The sequence below is a fragment of the Saimiri boliviensis genome, chromosome 1, assembly GCF_048565385.1.
Source record: "Saimiri boliviensis isolate mSaiBol1 chromosome 1, mSaiBol1.pri, whole genome shotgun sequence".
Taxonomy (NCBI): Eukaryota; Metazoa; Chordata; class Mammalia; order Primates; family Cebidae; genus Saimiri; species Saimiri boliviensis.
Genome location: NC_133449.1, coordinates 287,133,188 through 287,147,744, shown reverse-complemented (window position 1 = coordinate 287,147,744; position 14,557 = coordinate 287,133,188). Strand labels below are relative to the sequence as shown.

General features: G+C 44.7%; 1 protein-coding gene across 3 annotated transcripts in view; it reads left to right on the top strand.

The window, feature by feature from the left end:
- The window catches only part of TRIO (trio Rho guanine nucleotide exchange factor), a 370,817-nt gene that overhangs the window by 308,434 nt on the left and 47,826 nt on the right, over positions 1-14,557 (top strand). For all 3 annotated transcript variants that reach the window (XM_039474054.2, XM_039474085.2, XM_074387142.1), the window contains exons 35-36: positions 10,111-10,403; positions 11,828-11,998. In XM_039474054.2, coding sequence (XP_039329988.1) covers positions 10,111-10,403; positions 11,828-11,998 — 464 coding nt within the window. The remainder of the gene's footprint in view (positions 1-10,110; positions 10,404-11,827; positions 11,999-14,557) is intronic.

Sequence of the window (14,557 nt, the reverse complement as noted above, 5' to 3'; positions counted from 1 at the left end):
CTGGTCGTGGCCTTCTGCCTGCTGTTCTGTCATGCAGGAGCGGGCAGGGAAGCGCATTTCCCCTAAACTTCTGCCGTCAGGCTGAAAAGAGGCCCCTGGAACAGTGCGACTTTGGGGCTCGATGCAGACAGTGGGGCCGCTCCCTGACTGGAGAATTTTCTGCATGAGGACTGATGTGACATCACCTTTCCACCTTCCACTACCCCCAACCTGTGCTAAAGAGCCGTGTGGATTGCAAGTTAGGAGTTGGGGCTGGAAAGCAGCTGGCATGAATGTCTCCAGCTGGTAGGATGTGTGTGTGTCTTTCTGGTTTCATTTATAAGGAATTTTTTTAAAGTGTCTCTCTTTCACCCAGCAAGGCTATCTGCTTTTGTCTTTGTGTAAAAGTCAGGAATGAGTTCAAATCCCCTCCCAGTAATCACTGGTAAGATAGTTCCTTAGAAATTTTTTTATTTTTGTTATAGCTTAGACTTTTCGTTACAGAAAAAGCGTACTGTTCATCTTCCAAAAAACATATTTTGGGTGCTGACTCATTTAAAAAGCAATGAAAATGGCCCTGCCATTTCAAGAGAGCAATATGGCCTAGACACTCTCCTCCAGTAAAGTCAGCATTTGTCTGGAATAGAGAAAGATCCCATTAAAAAGTAAGCCTTGGCCTACAGAGTTAGGTTAAAAAAGACTTTTTTATAACCTAGTGATTTTTTATGACTTCGTGGTTTTTAACAATGTGTGACCGTCTGCCAGAAGAGCCATCAACCCAAGTCCACCTGGTTCGTCCCATCCCACCTCTGGAAGGAAATGAGAGATGAGGCAGGCAGAACAGACTGCTTCCACAGCCGGCAGGATGAGCATGCCCTCTCGCTCTGCCCCATCTCTTCTGGGAGGCAGCGTAGTGGGAAGCAGAGAAAGTCCCAGGCAGGCGGCTTCCGTTGGCATTGGCATGTTCTGTTTGGTGAGGTCGACGAAGCTAGCCTCCTGTCTCTAGGACTCCTCACTCTGGATGGTGACGAGGCCATTTTCTTTCAAGATGGGACTCACTGAGACTAGCCCAACAACCGCAACTTGATTCTGCGGTTGGCCTCCTGTTGCTCGGCCACTCTCTCCAGCGTTTGGTCACAAGGCAGAAGAGCTATAGGCTCATCTTTTCCTAAAAACCAACAACTGTCTACCAGCTGTTTCTAGAGCATTCCTGAGCCTCAGGCCAGCAGGTCCTCCCTTCAAGACGTGTATAACTCAAGTCTCTAGCCTTGTTTTAATTACTTCTGTTGATCCGAACTAGCCCATTTTTGCTGTTACCCATTGTCAGTCGTTAAGACTCTTTCTTCATTTGTTTCATTTCCGAGGTGCTTTACAGTTCCACTTTGGCAATACGTGTGATCCTGTGCATCCGATTAACCAAGCAAAGCATCCTCCCATCTGTTTTCATTTACATTTAATTTCTTCACTTTTCTTTATTAGAAATTTCAGTGGTGAAAATAAAATGAAAGGCCTTTAAAATGAAATGACTTCCTGACCAGAAAAGCTGATAGATTAGCATTCCCCTTCCAAGAAAAAGCTTGAGAAGAAAATTGATGCTCAAAGTCTTGCATTTGTCTACATAGCCACATTTTCCAATGTTTATGCAATGTTTTAAGTGTTTTCAGAAACGACACTGAGAATAAGAGTAAAAAGGGCAAGTGGTTACGTGTGACTTCCGTTTGCATATTCTGTTTGGTGAGATCGACGCCACTGGCCTTGTATCTCTAGGACTCCTCACTCTGAGTGGTGATGAGGCCATCCTCTTTCCATGACTCATGAAGACTAGCCCCAAATGAGGAGACCGCTGTGTGTCCTCATTTTCAGAATTCACAAGAGCAGTTGTTTTTCCCTGGGATGGTTTTAATTGATGCCAGTGATTCCATTGTGTTCCGGCATTCAGGGTCACCTGGAGGTGTCTGTGGCTGAAAGCTCCCCAGTGAATTTGTGGGAGGGGGCTGTGCAGAGAACGGTGGAAGTGTTGGTCATTTATGTGCATTTTCTCAGGCGGCAAAGACCATGTGTTCTTCATTACCGCATGAGCCGTGGCAATGCTGTGTTGGGCCTCTGGTTGAATCTTGGGATTATTTGAGGGAAAAAAAAAAGCTGAGGAATTTAACTTTCTCCTTCATGTTTTCTGTGTTCAATTCATATTTGAAAGAAAAAATCAAAATTCATATTTTTGCATTTAGGACCCACTGTGCAATATGTAAAATTTGCCTGTAGTAGTCTCTTGCCACATTTTCAGTTATTACCATCCCCCAAACTGACTGTCAGTGCCTCTCTAGTTGTTGTAAAGATTTCCCATGCTGACGTGACAGCGTAACAGACAGTTGCAGCCCAGAGTAAAGCCCTGGAACCCAGGTATGTGCAGAGAAGCAGAGAACTCCCTGGGGACCCAGTTCTAAATCTGGTGTTTCAACCCCTGATGAATCCTTCTTTTGCTGAGGAACAGATTAAGACTCACTAGTACTCACAGATGATACACAGAACACATGTCAGAGCAAGGTAACTGGAATGAACAGATAGAAGTAGGGCAAGAAACCTTTTCAGATACTTACAGGCAGCATACAGATTTAAGTCTAGAGATATATTATAAAAAATACTTGCATATTCTGAACCACCAAAAATGTAACCATATCACTAGGCAGGTCAGTTGCTTAAGATTTCCCAAGTAATACCCCAGCTTTGTCTCATCATCATCATTTTAAATTAATATGCATTGCTGAGGAGATGAGTATAATCACTATGTAAGAGGAAGAGACGATGCAGTCCCTGGAAGTTGCATCCAGAGGAATAATTTACAGATTAACTCAGTTTTTATGTGATTTGCCAGAGCATTTCTAGTGCACTGTGTTCTTTTCTTTATTCTCAAAAAGAAAAAAAAAAGAAAAAAAAAAAAAGCCACCTTGATTCCCAAAGCATGGAATTAAAACCCAGTGTGAGAGTGTAGAGATGACATTTACTCAGAAATTTTGCTCTAGAACATTTGAACCAACACAGTCAACAGTCATAAGCTAAGAACTTGATTGTTCTAAGTAATTTATAGATCTGATTTTCACATTTGCATTACAGCCTCCCTTGTATGGTGGAAGAGCTTCCTGAATAAAAATGTGATTTACAGCATCAAATTCTTGACAAGACAGAAGTTTGAGAAATTGCCGTTGGCCGGTTATACCTGCACCCTGACCACCCTCTTTTTGAATAGTCTGATGAAGTTATTTTCAGACATTGGAAGCAGTTGCTGCAAAGTGTCCTTGAATTAGCTTTCCCAGGCACACGGCAATAACTGCAAAGTGAACATTTTTTAAGTCCTTACAACTAAAATTTTTAACTAGCCCTTTGTTTCAAGAACATGCCTCTCAGAGTTGTGCTTTATCCTGGTTAGTTTTTATCAAGGCATCATTTCATTGTTCATTTAACTGTCAGGTATTTTTGAACACATACAGTGAACAGAAAGATGTTTAACTAGCTAAAATCCTTTGGGGAGACAGCATGGAGAATTTGAAATGCAAGACAGATGTTCACCGGAACACTCCCGCTGTTGAGCAGGGCATCCATGTGGTGGCTGCATCTCACCAGAAATGCCCAGGTTGCCAGCAGTGGCCCCACATGTACACGTTTGGCCGACGTTATGTGGCATGAGGGCTGCCAGTCACAGCACAGGCATGGTGACCTTGTGGGGCTTGTGTGCTTGTCCAAGGAGGCTCTGCCTTCACAGCCCCAGCTCTTCTTCCCACTCTGGGCTTCGGGTGCTTTTCCTAAGATAGTCATCTCACCGCTCCGCTTCATCCTGCTTTCTTCCTCAGCCTTGTGCAGCTATTTTTCTACACATCAGTGTGAGTACTGCCTCCTACTCTGTTAGGCTGTCAGTTTACAGAGACCTTTTTCGTACCTTTTCCCCCCAGCAACCTGATAAGGTAGAGGAATCACTGTCATTTTACACATCAGGAAACTGAAGCAAAAATAGGATCACCTACTCATAAGAACCCACACGCAGCAGATGGCAGGGGTGTTATTGGAACCCCGGCCCCGTGGCCTGGACTGTCCACTCATCTGTAAAGACCTCACAAGCAAATTACTATTGGAACACCTGTGTGTACCAGGCAGACTTTGAACTCCAGATAGGCAGCACACACAAAGCAGTAAAAGCCCTCTCTCCTGGTGTGCATGTGCTGGTGAGACAAGTGGAAGAAATGCAGAGATTTGGGTGAAACCTTTTCAAATTCAGAGGCTGGGAGTTTCTAGTTCAGTTTTAGCTCACTCTACTCAGCAATGCAATTGTTACTCTAGAACACTCTGAAGTCTTTAACACTTTTTACCATTGTGAAAATAAAGGGAGGGTTAAAGTGAAATTTGATCCTCTTTGGTCTGCGACCAGCAGGATATGGTTGTCTCCCCCCACCCCAACCTTTTTAAAAACAATTTTTTAAAAAGTCTTTTATTAATCACAGATGTCTCAAGTTTACAGACTGGGCCTAGAAAGCAGCCTCTCTTCTCCCAGCAGTCCCCGCGTCTTGTGTGTTCACATGCTGAAACTCTTTCTGCATGGGGCTGAATGTCAGCACTTCTGCTTTCCCTTCTTTCTTTTACCTTTTTTCTTTTTTTATTTAAAAAGAAATCTAGCATGGACTTTCTATGAACTCTTATTTCAGCAAGGAAGCCATCTACTGAGGATTTTTCCCTCAAAATAAGAAGGGATGAACTTTAATTGATTCCCTCTTGGGGCTTCAAGCACGTCATAGATGGCTTTCTCATGTGCTCAGCCGAACATCTTTTTAAGTGACTGCGATGGGCTGATGGTATCTTTTTGTGCTCAGGTTTACTTTGTCCTCTTAATAAGGGATAAGTTGTTTTTAAAACTAGAAATGGAATGGAGTAATTCATCTAGATTGCTTAATTCATCCTTCATATGTCTAAAAGTGGTTTTTAGTACATCCTAGACACCATATTAGGCCTGCAGTTTTAAGTCTAATTGTGATGAAACCTAATTCTCGATTTCTGGGTACTCACAGTTAATAAAAACACAATGTAGTAAGTTCTGTGCTATCATGGAGTCCTTTATGCCTCAGTCATCCTACCTTTGTAAACAGCACTTAACAGTTCATAAAGTTTGTTCCCATTATTTCTTTTAATCCTGTTACAACCCTGTGAGATGGGGAAAATCACATGCCAAAATGTTTGCTGTGGAACGGGAGCACCAGGCTCACTTGGGCCCTTTGACGAGTCCAGCACTTCTTCTGGCATCCCTCATGGATCATCTGTCTGGGCCTTGGATCATGGGTTGCTCCAAGCTGAAAGGGAGAAGCACATTCCCAAACCAGGCCTAGTGGGAACTGAAGGTATTCTTGCTGATGAGGAAGTTAGTGATGGGGTGAAAAAGCAGGACTGAGAGTTAGCTGACTTTTTTTCTTCAAAGATGGTAAGAGTTGAGGGAAAGGCAAGAGATAAGGAACTATTTCTTTGTATAATAGATGGGTCTTTTTTTTTTTTTTTTTTTTTTTGAGACAGAGTCTCGCTTGTGTTTGCTTCAAAATTAATCAGGATATACCACTAACTCAGGACATCGCCATTCGTAGTAGTTGACTTATCAGTCAATATGCATAGACTAAGAAATAATAACTTGCAGCTGGTTCATTGGCTTGCCTGTTTGTCTTTTATTCAGTGTATACTCAGTAAGCTTCAGGTGTGTGCCAGGCTGCCTGCTGACACCTGGACATATAGTTGGAAACAACCAGACATGGTGCCCTGGAGTCTAAGATCATGGTTTGCTTCCTGCCTTCACAGTTACCCACTTAGGAAAATGTGGTCGGAGCCTATTACACGGGGCTCTGACCACAGAGCTCTCCTCTTGAGGGTTACTCTTGTTATGGGGCTGAGCCATCCACAGTTCAAATCCTGAGCAAAAAATTCAGGACAGAGTGCCGAAAGGACAGGAGCATGCCTGCACAGTATGGGTGTCTGGGCAGGGGGCCTCATGCTTCTGTGTTCACAGCCATCAGGACCTCTTCTGGGAAAAGGCAATTGTGTGCACAAAAGTAATTTAAGATCTTCTCATAGAGACTTTGGAATTCTAGAGCTCTGTGTTTATTGTGTGATATATCCTTATCCTGCCCAGTAACTTTGGAGACCTTAATTCTACTCAAGATACGATTAGGACATGGGATTTAATTCAAAATTTGCAACAGAGTAGCTGGTTTAGTGGGCAAAGTCTGTATTCTTCAGATACCTAAAAATAACAGCAGATACTTTATTTCATTCTGTTAATGATGGTATTAAGTTTAAAGACTTTTAAAGCTTTTTTAACTCCTAATGTGTACATTGTATCACAGCCCAGCAAAGAGCTTAGGCATGGGCTGTTACATTCCATTGATAAAGGCCAAAGAAGTTTCTATTGTGAAAAGAAAAAAAAAAAAAAAAAAATAGTCTACCCGCCCCCCACCCCAGAAGAGTCAAATAGCATGAATAATTGAACATTCTTGTTAAAAACAAGGAAAAGGGGAAAGGGTCTTAATTTTCCCCTCTACATTTGCAGACTTCTGAAACAAAATTTTTTTCAAAGTAAAATGTTTAAAATTCCACAGAATTTTTCTTATAGTTTATGACTACTGCTAGCCATTTTTTAAGTCATAAATATTCCAGCATAGTGAAAGAATATCACTTCCGTCATTTGATAACTAAGAACTCGGGGGAAGAACCTGCTTATTCTCATCAACAGCAGTGTCACACCATCCTTTGCATTTCATCCGTGGCACCGATGAGCTCCCACCTTGGGCAGCCCTAACCCCGCCTGGTTCTAGGAGGGACCGCTTAGGCCACAGCCACGTTGTTAATGCCTAACGTGCCAGGTAACCAGGAAATCTTTTTTGAACCAGCTTCCCAGAATGCAAAGAACCAAATCTTTGCAGCTGAGCCCACAGAGAGAAGCTGGGGAATAACGTATTTAATTTCCTTTTCTTTTTCAACCGTTTTTACAAGAACCAGCTCCTTTCCCAGGCAAGGCTAAATGCCCTGGGAATCATCCTTGTAACGCCAGCTGGGTGCCACAAAGCATTATTAATTGACTGTGGTTCCTTCTCTCATGCGTGCAGAGGCCGCTGGATCTGCTGAACAGTAGGGAGGTCTGTGTGCTTCAGGGCTGCCCTGTGTCCCTGCCTGCCCTGCCGCTCTTTTCTGAGGGCACACCTGCTTCTCTGTAGTCCTGCAAGTCTGGGTGGACAGAAGGACCAGGCCAGAATTCTTGGTAGGTGTCACTTAGGGTTCATAACACTCCTATGCCAACTCCCCCCCCCCAAATTCTAACTTATAGACCCAGAAATGTCTGTGAAGTTGATTTATTGGCTGAAGTCCTACTAGTTGTGATGTGTACATTTTCTGCTTATGAACATTAAGACCTGCACTTGATTTCATTTCATTAAGTAGGCCTGGGTTTCTTTTGTGGTGTTTTATTGTTTGTTTGGTCTTTTATCAGTTTATCCAAGGCACAGCGGAGCTCCTTGGTGACACCTCACCACATCTCAGGCATCCAGGGTGTCTCCCGACCTCCCCACGGGCCACACCCGTAGTTCTTGCTTGTGCAATTGTGAATCTATGTCCAAGAAATGACTGTCCTTAAAATATGAGCTGGGAATCAGCTTGCTGTTTCTTTAGGCTGTTGATTTCTGATGTTTCTGTGTAATACTTCTCTGCCTACTGTATGCCAGGCACTATGCAGAGCCCTGGCAGTACCTCAGGTCCCAGACAGATAAGGCCCCTGCCTTCCTGGAGCTTATATTCATTCTCCTGACCTAGTGTCTGGGTTACCTGTGCCCACCTCCCTCAAAGGCCAGCTTCAGTGCCACGTCCTTCATGGAGCCTTCCATGGTTCCTCCTATTTCCCCTTCTAACCCTAACACTAACAGGGTTTGTACCTTGCCTTTAGTACAGGATAGATTTTTGTGATCCAAAAACCACTGTGTGGTGAGTCACATGGGTGAAGAAACTAGGCATTCCTTATCTCTGTCCAGTGGGAAATCTAGGGCTTGGCTCCAAGTCACAGCACACCAAGTGACTCTGAAATCTGCCACCCGCTGTAGGCAGTGCAGGGTTCTGTTAGCAATTATTGCTTTAAAAAATATTGTTTGAATAATTGTCATCTGACATATAGATTATCCAAACGCCCTCCCCTTATCTTTGTCCTTCCTGAGGCTAGGGACTGTGTCTACCTCATTTGCATTTTATCTTAACACCTGAGAAAGTCTCCGGGAATGGATTTCATTTCTTTCCTCCCTCTTCCAGACTGTAGCAAAGGAAAGTGAGACTGATGCGGAAATGTTTTAGTAACTCTTGTTAAAAAATGGAATAAATAGCTGAGAAAATATATATGTATGTATGTACACAAACATAATACGAGCACATATACAGAGGGGAAAGGGATCTTCTTTAACAGATATTGATGGTTCTGAACCATAGTTTGCTTCTGAGAAAAATCTAGAATGAGTGATCCTGCTTAAAACTCATCATCTGCTTCTGGAAGATTATATCCTTCACTAATCTGTGTCTTGGGCAAAGATTGGAAGGAATGGGACAGCAGTAAGACAGGCATGTGCCATCTAGTCCCAGTGTCTGGAGCACTTGCTGGGAAACTGCTGCTGACTCTGCCCCTGTAATCACAGGGTCCACCTGCAGCAGGGAAGGTTATCCAGAGCCAGAGAGGCAGTGCAGCCCCTACAGGTGTCTGTGCAAAGGAGTAGCTGGCAAGTCGTTTCAATATATGTATAAGACTTCAAAAGACTTGAGAAAATAGCAAGCACCGTGAATGATCACCATCGTTGCCTTTCTGCTATCTGAAGTAGAGCACTTCCTTCCATGCCGCCATGGTGGAGCCCTGAGCCAGGAGCTCGGGAAGCGGCCCAGCAGCCTTCGCCCTCACTGGTTTTTGAGTACAGTAGACGTCAGAGAAGTCCATGGATTGGCTGAGTTCTGCTGTCACCCAGATTTCAGATTTTTTAATACAAAAGTTAGCTGGGCATGGTGGCAGGCACCTGTAGTCCCAGTTACTCGAGGGAGGCTGAAGCAAAAGAATCCCTTGAACCTGGGACACAGAGGTTGCAGTGAGCCGAGATTGCGCCACTGCCCTCCAGCCTGGGTGACAGAGCCAAGACTGTCTGAAAAACAAAAAACAGATTTTTTTCTCTTGAAATGTCATCCACTCCAGGTTGACTATATTTAATATTTGAGATCCAATGAGAAGCTGATTTGAATATATTTTCTATAGAGCATTTTGATTATTTGAGGAAGGCTTCTCCTCCTCACATTTCTTTTTAAAATGTGGTAGTGTTTTTGTTCCTTGTTGCTGATGTTCTTCGGCACGAGGTAAGTTTGTCAAGGCTGTGCGCAGTCCTCATGTGCTGCTGTGGCCTGGTGGGGAACAGGAAAGAGGCTGAGGGCCGCTCCTCCGAGAGCCCCAGCAGCTCTGCCGCTTTCCCGCCACCAATCTTGTCCTGGACCCTGGCTGTCCCAGAGGCTGCTGCTGGTCAGTCTCACCAGGACAAATCGCTGTCAATTTATCCATAATAATTACAGAATTCTGCCTGTGTTCAGTGGTAGTGAGTCAAACTAATGCATTTCTTCAACAGGATTAGTTTACAGTAAGTATGTCAGCATAGCTAAAACTTCTCAAAATTTCCTTCAAATTCCTCTTGCTTGGCTTTTGTCAAGAAATTGGGCGAAAATTATTTTAAAATTCTGTCCTCCAGTGTCCGTGGTACCAGTGTCCACAGTATTTTATATGGTAAATAACATCTTAAATCTGGCTGGTAATGATGCTGGGCTTCAGGATTGGGGACGTGGGTGATGTTGGAGGGGACAGTGCATCTTGAGAAAGATCGTCTCTAGCAGAACTCAAGTTTGCTACACATTTGAGAAGAGAGTATGTAAAGCATCAGCTCCTCTCATCTCACACCCCATAAGCAAATCCCGCAGATGAGGCGTCCCAGCCTGCTGGCTTCCCTGTCCCTGCAGCTGGCGGCCGAAAGCCTGAGGGCAAGTGGCACGGTCTCCCCACCGGGAGGGGTCTGTAGGAGTCAGTGATGCTCCCTCTCTTCTTCCTGGCAGACTCGCTGTCCGTCTCCAGTAATGACGCCAGTCCACCCGCATCCGTGGCTTCCCTCCAGCCCCACATGATCGGTGCCCAGAGCTCGCCGGGCCCCAAGCGGCCAGGCAACACCCTGCGCAAGTGGCTCACCAGCCCGGTGCGGCGGCTCAGCAGCGGCAAGGCCGACGGGCACGTGAAGAAGCTGGCGCACAAGCACAAGAAGAGCCGCGAGGTCCGCAAGAGCGCCGACGCCGGTTCGCAGAAGGACTCGGACGACAGCGCTGCCACCCCGCAGGACGAGACGGTGGAGGAGGTGAGGCTCTGCCCGCTGGACCCGGATGGCTGCCTGATGGGACCCACTGGGCTTTTGCAGCAGGAATAGTTGTTTATCTTATGAATCAACTGGTTTGGTTCTGTTTTCCACACTTACTCAGAAATTCTGATTCAAGGCTGTGCTTAGCAGACTGAGATTTATCGGGGACATCTGGAAAGAAAATTGAACAGGACCACATGTGGCTTCTGATAAGAAAAAAATAAAAATAAAATAAATCGGACCACCATATGCCTCAGGCCCAGTTAGCCCCCAGGCCTGGGCCAGGAGGAAGCCCAGACTGGCTTTGGGACCCTTTCCTCCCCACTCCACCATGAGCCAAAGCCAGAGGCTCTGTGTAGTCTGCAGAAGATTCGGGCAGTCTCTGAGCTGACCACTGCGGTAGCATTTTGCAGAGAAAGCTCAAATTGGAAACTTGGAAGGACTTGTGGAATGTTTACATTTTCCTATTGTTTTCCTCCAATATTTATTATACTTAGAGCTTGTCCTGAGTAGAAAATATCCGGTTAATTTACTTTGTTGGCGCGATAATAAACATGGGGTTCTTCTCATATCACCAAAGATAAGTGCATGTAGGTCAGCCAGGGATTTTTTTATGGCCTATTATCAAGGGGGGCTTTAAATTATATTGCAAAAACCAGAATTCCTTCATGATGCTAGAGATGGCCTTCCAGCACTGGTGGTGTCAGTGAGGGGTCCTCGGAGTTTTTAACATGGATCCACCCCCCACTCAAGTCCCACACAGGTTTGAAAAGGAAAAGACAGAGAGTTGGGGATCTGATTTGTGTTACTTCGTTTATTTGTCAGGTATCTGTTTTCTGCTGGTATTTTTCCTGGGTTTATTTTTGCCAGGAGATTTTGTCGCAGTGTGGGGGTTGTTATGTGCTATGTATCTGCTTTATAAACCTCTGTCCTCTTAGGAAAACTAAAACTGAATTTTTTTTTCTAACAGTAAGAATAAAGGAGAAGGATACTTAGATACAATGCTTAAAATGCATCTTTTGTATCTTTATGCCTTCATTATTTCAGTGAATTTTTCTATAGCAAGATATCCAAAATGAAATCAGCTAGACCAAAGGAACTAAATCAACAGGAGGGTTGTAGCTCAAATTTTTTAAACTTTTCAAAAACTGGCTTCTCAAAGATGAGATGTGTTCAGAGCCTAACGATCACATTGGCAGTCCGTTTGTATGACATTCAGTGGCCCTTCTGTCATCCAAGTTGACAAGCAAGGCCGTTGGGTTACAGGAAGAGAAGGAAAAGTTGCCATCAAGGTCAAGAAGGGCTTTGCTCCTGATTTCTGCCATCCCAGTCTCTGTCCCCACTTTGCTTTTCCAAATAACCCTTGGACTCTGTGCTTGTGAACTGGCCTGGAATATAATGAGCAAATCTCAATTGGATTTCAGAGAGGCCGGAACGAGGGCCTGAGCAGCGGGACCCTCTCCAAATCCTCCTCCTCGGGGATGCAGAGCTGTGGAGAAGAGGAAGGTGAGGAGGGGGCCGATGCCGTGCCCCTGCCGCCACCCATGGCCATCCAGCAGCACAGCCTTCTCCAGCCGGACTCACAGGATGACAAGGTAAAGGGGGACGAGGGCTGGGGGATCCGTGCCTGCCGTGCCAGAGCAGGGCACTCTCAGTAGCTGCTACATACCAGCCTTGTTTCAGGAGACAGGAGGCTCCAAGGTGTGGAAAAGGGCAATGCAGTGTTCTTCCAGGCAGTGTCAGCCTGGTTGCACCCCAAAAGTATGAGTAAAAAGCCATTTATAATAGTAGCTGGCCAGCGGGTGCAGTTCCTCCTACGTACGTGGCTCAATGCATTTTTAATGATGCTTCAGTAATTGCTGCTTTTAAAGTAATTTTAAAGTTTCCTAATGTATTAACTAGACTCCCTGAGAGAACAGAGATATCCCACGCAGGTCTTCCTGAAGGCATCACTAAATGAAGAGTTGGCCATTCCTCTCTCTCTGAGGTTTTTGCATGCAGGTTTCTGGTTTAAGATGAGGTTACATCACTGTCCAATGCTTTTTCCAACATGCCAGAAGTGACTTTGTAGGATCCCTACACTGGAATGCAGGCATAGTTGTCAAAGTGTAGAAATCAGTTGAAAGCTCTCTGAGTCTGCGTGGTGGCTTCAAGCCAAGAAAGTCATTTGTTTTCTTGAGTTCTCACGTAATCTAAAAGTATTTTGTCAGCCCAATTGTAGAACCCTAAAAAAATAAAATAGCAGAAAGGAAACCTGCTCAATGTAGCTTGCACATCCTCCAGCATTCTGGCCCTGTTGTGGCCCTCGAAGTGTGAGGTGTTGAAAATCATGCTATGAAGTCATTACTGGTGACGCCTTTTTTTTTTTTTTTTTTGGCAGTAACTAAGTTTTCTGAATAAAGCAGATAATGTTATCAACATTTTTCCCCACGCTCTCCTTTTTCCTTCCCTAACTCCCTTGTCAGTACTTGTACAGTCACTTGCTGAATTAATCACCCTCTATTTTACGACCTGGGATTGGCCACAGCCAGTGCTTGGCAGCTGTGAGACCAAGTCAAATTATGCACTCCTCTTAACCCAAGGCAGACGTGTCCATCGCCCCTTGTTGGCAGAAAGCTACTCCCTCCTCCGTTTTTTTTGGTTTTTTTGTTTTTGTTTGAGATGGAGTCTCACCCTGTCACCCAGGCTAGAGTGCAATGGCGCCATCTGGGCTCACTGCAACCTCCGCCTCCTGGGTTCAAGTGATTCCCCTGCCTCAGCCTCCTGAGTAGCTGGGATTACAGGCATGCATCACTATGCCCAGCTAATTTTTTGAATTTTTAGTAGAGATGGGGTTTCACTGTGTTGGCCAGCATGGTCTGGATCTCCTGACCTCATAATCCACCCACCTCAGCCTCACTCCTCCCTTTTTAACACGAGGTCCACACTCTGTAAGGGTGCTGCGGGGCCTGCACCAATGGCTGTGAGCTGCAGCACTGCGCACAGGTTTGAGTCCTGGAGTTTTGTGTGCATCTGAGGTTCAGGCTCCCACTGCATGTGGGGGAGAAGGAATGGGGAGGCTGAGGTGAGAGAGGACCACAGCCCCCAACCCCACCCAGTGCATGGACTCAGTAACTGGCCAGTACATGGGGCTTTGTGGTTTCTGTGGCATTTCCTGCGCTGTTTTGTAATATGCTAAGCCATACCTTTTTGAAAAACAGAAAACTGGCATTTCTTAAATCTGGGTGGTTATCCAAACATTGAGGGGCTGGTCCTTGTTGACTTATTCACCAAATAAGGGAAGATTTTTCTCTATTTAAAGAGTGATCTGACTGTATTCTGTTTGCTAGAATCATTTATTGGTTACTATGTTACCTCATTGACTATTATCGGTAGCAGTTCTTCATTTACAAAAATCTGTAGTGATGTTCCCACACAGTATATAATCTTGTGACTAATTTTTTGTTTTGTTCTGTTTTCTCTTTTTGTAAACTTTCACTGCAGCATTATGTTGATTTGTGTTCTGTGTCTGTTTTGGCTCAATTTCCTTACCTTTCCGTTTGAATTTTTTTCTTTGTTTTCTTCACCCCATATTCCAAATATCATTAGACCAAACCAACATTTGTTTTGCAAAGTGCATATTTTGACCCACACGTGTAAAAGCCTTGTTGTGAGTGTATGAGCCTGTATCTGTCTGCTGTGAGACACGCATGGCCAGGACAGCCCGCTGTGGGTCGCATGCCTCGCTGCTGTCCTTAATATGAAGCAAGGTTCATATTATGCCCCTTCTAGTTTCCAATTAATTAACGGCTCAAGTAATCTGCAAACACATTGTGTTTGCCAATTACTGAAACTCGAACTTAGTAGCCCCTCCCCCAGACTTCCTGTCAACCCCTTTATGCCCTCAATTCTAGCCATAAGTGGCACCTGATAGCTTGTGAGGCGTCAGCTCTTCTGTACTCTGCACTAAACATGGGGAAATGGATGGCACAGAAAATGGTGAGCTCGTCCCCCTCCTTCCCTGTCTGGTCACCGCACCCCACTCCTTTCCTCTTCCTCATTTCTTTTTTTTTTCTTAATTCCATAAACACAGTAAAGCCATTTTTAGTATCCGGTTTTGTTTCCTGATTATTTCCGGATTATCTCGCTAGACCTAAGCCTCTCATTTTGCCGTA